General features: G+C 39.1%; 1 protein-coding gene across 1 annotated transcript; it reads right to left on the bottom strand.

Moving 5' to 3' along the window:
- Positions 1-957: 957 nt before the first annotated feature.
- LOC104445493 (G-type lectin S-receptor-like serine/threonine-protein kinase At1g11280) lies at positions 958-2,243 on the bottom strand. Its single transcript, XM_018874830.2, has 4 exons — positions 2,104-2,243; positions 1,771-2,007; positions 1,473-1,623; positions 958-1,399 (listed from the first exon to the last, which is right to left on the bottom strand). Exons 2-4 carry the CDS (start codon positions 1,857-1,859, stop codon positions 1,097-1,099), a joined length of 543 nt encoding a protein of 180 aa, XP_018730375.2. The 5' UTR covers positions 1,860-2,007; positions 2,104-2,243; the 3' UTR covers positions 958-1,096.
- Between the last annotated feature and the right edge of the window lie 2,659 nt (positions 2,244-4,902).

Raw genomic sequence — 4,902 nt, 5'->3', positions numbered from 1 at the left:
AGCAGGTCATGGTTCCGGTTTTTCAGAGAAAATTCTTGGAGTCCAGTCAAACAACAAAGTCAATTGTAGATTATGAAGTAGCTCCAAGGCCTAGAGCTGATAATATTCTGTTAAGAACCTTGCAATCCTGCCAGCTTTAGAATTCATTTTTTAATCTATGTCAAGCTTTGAATATGAAATGGCTAAAAGTCTTTCGAAAGGTTAGTCAATCGCACGTAACCTCCCAGAAGTTGCTTAGTCTTTTATCATTTAAATGACAGCCAATTGTTTCAGTGCAATCTTCCCTCTGGTCAAGGGGAAAAAAACTCTAACTCATACAGAAAATGCCACACCAACTAACTTCATTCTCTAAGGTTTACTTGAATACTATCATCTTATGAGCTTATAAACTCTGAACACAACTCCTTGAATGAATTTGAATAAACCCAATTAATAGTGAATGTATGCTACTTCAATTTGGAAGGGGCCAAAGTTTTGTGGACGTATATGAACTTCTGAGCTAGTAACTTCGTATTTGTCTTGGCCAGACTTAGATAATTACCTGTGTTCGATAGATCTCACTTCCTGTCAGAGATCTGTAAGTTGCCTGTCATGGAATCCGCATTCATAACGGAAAATCTATGTGAAAATAAAAATGCAGAATTTTGTACCAAATCTGGAGAAGGTAAATCATATCTGTGAATCATACTGAAGCTAGAAATACTTTTTGCTGGGCCAATGCTCATGCTTCTTATGTGAGAACTTTAGCATATCTTTGGTAATGATATCTTTAGTCCAAAAAACCAGAAAATCAAATCTTCATAACACAACCGGTGGTGAGAGCGATGAGGATTACTTGGTACTTCTCCTTAATAATACCAACAGTTCTGGCTGTTGTAAATCAGAACAAATTCCTGCGTCGAATATGTTTTGTCTAAAAGTGTATATTCCAAGCCCTACTTTGCAGCCTAAAATCCATGTAAGAAGTGGAGCAGTTCATTCAACCTTTTGTTCGGATCGAACTAAAGCCATCCTTGAATTGAATAAACACTAATATCTTAGAAAATAACAACAAAATCATCTCCAAACACCAGAAAATAAAGATGAAAAATAGCCATCATCTTCCTTCGACCATGGTATTAGTGACAGTGTTAACAGCCCAGATGCTTTCCTGCTGTGACGGAATATGACGTTTTAGCATTTCAGCTTGGAAAATGAATATAGGCTGTCCTGGCTGAGGAAGATCAGTTTCGCCATTTAACATCAGAACCACATTCCACATGTTTGGTCTATCTGCGGCATGCTCCTGAACACAGAGAAGCCCAACATGGATGCATCTTGTTACCTCCACTGGAGAGCTAACAGCAATTGCTCCATCCATTAGGTCCAATGCCTTGCCTTCAATCCATAATTGCCATGCCTATAAGTGAGAACACTGTCATAATATTGCAGGGAACTTACGATAATGATTAAGGTTGGAATTCGGGACTTACATACGAAAGGAGATTCAGATGTTGTCCCTGGTCATACAGGGCCGTGTTCTTTTTGCCGCTAACAATCTCCAGTAGCAGCACTCCAAAGCTATAGACATCGGACCTCTCGGAAAATATCCCGCCCATGGCGTACTCAGGAGACATATAGCCACTGCAGTTGAGTTAAAATGATTGTGATAGATAATGGGGATGAAACATGCACAAAGTGAGAGGATCATCGTGGCAAATCAATCATTTCCGTCTGCTTCGAAAGATTGACTCAATAAATTGATAATTTAAATAGGACTTGATAACTTACAGTGTTCCAGCAATTTTGTGAGTGTTCACCAAAACTTGAGTGCCCTCGAACATTCGTGCCAACCCAAAATCAGCAATTTTTGGGTTCATCTTTTCATCTAAGAGAATATTACTTACTTTTAAGTCTCGATGTATGACCCTAAGGCAAGAATCTCGATGGAGGTAGAGAAGCCCCCTTGCAATCCCTGGATTATATGAAATCGTTTGCCCCAGTCGAGTTCTACCTTTTTCGTTGAATCTAACAAGCATGACAAACAAGAACAGTTTTCAACTTTCAGTGCTTTGGCGAGAAATACATCACAGAAAAATATTTACTTGGAGAGAAAAAACGAACCAAAAAGAAAGGTGTCCAAGCTTTTGTTCGACAAGTACTCGTATACCAAAATTTTTTCATCTCCTTCAATGCAGTAGCCCATGAGTTTAACAAGATTTCGATGTTGTAGTTTCGATAAAAGGATGATCTCATTCTTGAACTCTTCAATGCCTTGGGCCGAGGTACTGGAAAGTCTTTTCACAGCTACCTCTTTCCCATCTTTCAGCTTCCCTGTTTTGCAATTCACATAGCTTTTAGACCTTGAATCACCTTTATATTTTCATTTAATGAATGTCCTGCAGAACGGTTTTACCTTATAAACAGAGCCAAACCCTCCTTGCCCGAGTTTACTTGTGGTGCTGAACTTGTCTGTGGCAAGTAGTATACTATCAAAACTGAAAAGGGTCAATTCCTGCGAATCATCTTGCTTCAACTGCTCCTTCCATGCTTTCGCTTGCATAAGTTTGGCCGAACTATCAGATGTGTGTACCAAGCCACGGAGCCTCGAAATTATGCACCAGTTTCCTGTGTTCATAATTGGTGAAGAATTACCTCACTTTCTTCATAGCGATGGAAGATTTATTCAAAATAGAAGCACAATCCTCTGAAAACACTGATGTAGCTCTCTTACAGTACCTGTTATCTTAGCTCTCCATCTGCAAGGAGCAAAACCAGATACTTTAGAGATCATGATCCCGGCAACAGTAATCAGGCTGATGATAACTGCTTTCTGCAGCGATCCTATTGGAATGGGAAAAGAGTTATGTAAAAGATGATCGGCGTTGACCCAAACTCATCTCAATGAAACAATTTCTAATCTGCTTTTATGTGGGCAACTCAAACAAATAGATCTTCCCCAGTTGTGGGCTCCTAAAGATTGACCAGGTCTTTACTCCAAACCGTACACGCAACAGAGCTGACGGTGAGTCGATTTTTGCAAAACGGATCATATCAGAATTTTGCGCAAAAGTTTAGAACTAAATTAGTAAATTCTTTTAGGTCTTTCTAATCTGCCCTCCTCTCTCTCTCTCTCTCTCTCTCAGAAATCTCTGCTCTCATGCTGTGGTGAGTCGATCCCTGCCCGCAACCCCACCCCCAAAGCAAAACGTTAAAATTACAAAGTTTAAAAGTGAACTGACATTTTGACAATTGGTTTAGGATTGATCAGATAATTTCCTAGAGTCCAGTCAAACAACACCTGGCACTCAAAGTCAACTGTAGATTATGAACTGGCTCCAAAGCCTAGAAAATGTTTTTTTTTGAAGCACGTTGCGATTCTGCCAACTTTAGAAGTCATTTTTTAACCTATGTCACGCTTAGAAAATGAAATGGCTAAAAGTCTTTCGAAAGGTTACTCAGCCGCATGTAACCTCCCGGAAGTTGCTTAGCCTTCTATCATTCAAAAGATAACTAATTGTTTCAGTGCAATCTTCCCACCGGTGGTCATCAAGTCCCTGTCAAGAGGAAATAAAAACTAATGACTCGCACAGAAATTCCGCACCAACTAACCTGGACACGCTTATCCAAAAAACAGGTCAACTGATTCTCAGAAGTCACTTAAATACTAATCATCTTATGAGCTTATGAACTCTGAACACGTCTCCTTGAATGAATTTTAATAAAGTCAATTAATAGTTTACATATGCTACTTAAATTTGGAAGAGGCCTAAGTTTTGTGGACTCATGAACTTCTGAGCTAGTAACTTTGTATTTGTTTTGGCCAGCCTCAGATAATTATCTTTGTTCAAACGATCTCACTTCCTGTCAGAGATCTGTAATTTGCATGCCATGAAATACAAATTCATAATGCAAAATCTATATGAAAATAAAAGTGCAGAATTTCGATTATTAGTTCATGGGAGTGTTCAAGCTGTAGGTCTCTCAAATTGAGTGCACAGTGTGACCTTTCAGCACATACCATTACAGGTGTAACGAAACGAAAAAAATAAAATAATGCTGATCATCATCTTCCTTTGACCATAGAATTCGTGGACAAGATGCATTCCTGTTGTGACTTGATATCGTGACTCGGCATTTCACTTTTGAAGGTGAATGTAGGCAGTCTCGGCTGAGGAAGTTCTGATTCACAACTCAGCATCAGCTACGGATGACATGTTTGGTCAGTCGGTTGTGTGATCCTGCACATAGAGAAGCCCTACCTGAATGCATCTTTTCGCTTTTTTGGCAAAGAAGTGTTAACAATCGCTTCATCCGTTAGGTCTAGTCCTCTATCTTCGCTCCACAATTGCCATGCCTGTAAGAATTAGAGAGCAAAACCTGAGACTGTATTCCTCGCACTAACATAGGAAAGAAGATTGAAATGCTGGCCAAGGTAGTATAAGCTCGTGTTCTTTTTGCCAGTGACAGACTCAAGTAGCAACACTCCAAAGCTATAGACATCAGATTTCTCAAAAAATATCCCTCCCATGGCATACTCCAGAGACAAATATCCTCTGCAATTGATTTGATCATGTTAATCACTCAGTTTGGAAAGCTTGTTTTGATTGTGCTTGCAGGACAATTAACTCTACCCCAATTTAAGCTTATGTCCCATCGAAATCGAGGTGTGTAGATTTCATTTCTTTATGTGACATTTATATACTTATAAATAACTTCACATTAATTAGTTCTTTCCTTGTCAAAGTTCGGAAATTTGACAATAAATAAACGAACTTTTTTTTTTATTTTAAGTCGGGCTTTGATCTGAAATAGCCCATACCGGATTCAGCCGAATAATTTGTGATTTAGGTCTAGCCCACTGATTGAGCCCAAAAATTTACTCTCGATCTATTTGGGCTCAGCCGAAAAAATTGCTCTAGG

Source organism: Eucalyptus grandis, chromosome 5 (assembly GCF_016545825.1).
Source record: "Eucalyptus grandis isolate ANBG69807.140 chromosome 5, ASM1654582v1, whole genome shotgun sequence".
Taxonomy (NCBI): Eukaryota; Viridiplantae; Streptophyta; class Magnoliopsida; order Myrtales; family Myrtaceae; genus Eucalyptus; species Eucalyptus grandis.
The sequence above is the reverse complement of the archived record's forward strand: the minus strand, read 5'-3'. Positions and strand labels throughout refer to the sequence as shown.

Excerpts from the sequence above, each read along its gene's own strand:
- LOC104445493 (XM_018874830.2), bottom strand. The coding sequence starts at position 1,859 with ATGAACCCAAAAATTGCTGATTTTGGGTTGGCACGAATGTTCGAGGGC. Across the intron at positions 1,624-1,770 it reads CACAAAATTGCTGGAACACT|TGGCTATATGTCTCCTGAGT; the intron begins GTAAGTTATCAA and ends ACTCAACTGCAG. Across the intron at positions 1,400-1,472 it reads ATCTGAATCTCCTTTCGTAT|GCATGGCAATTATGGATTGA; the intron begins GTAAGTCCCGAA and ends TCTCACTTATAG.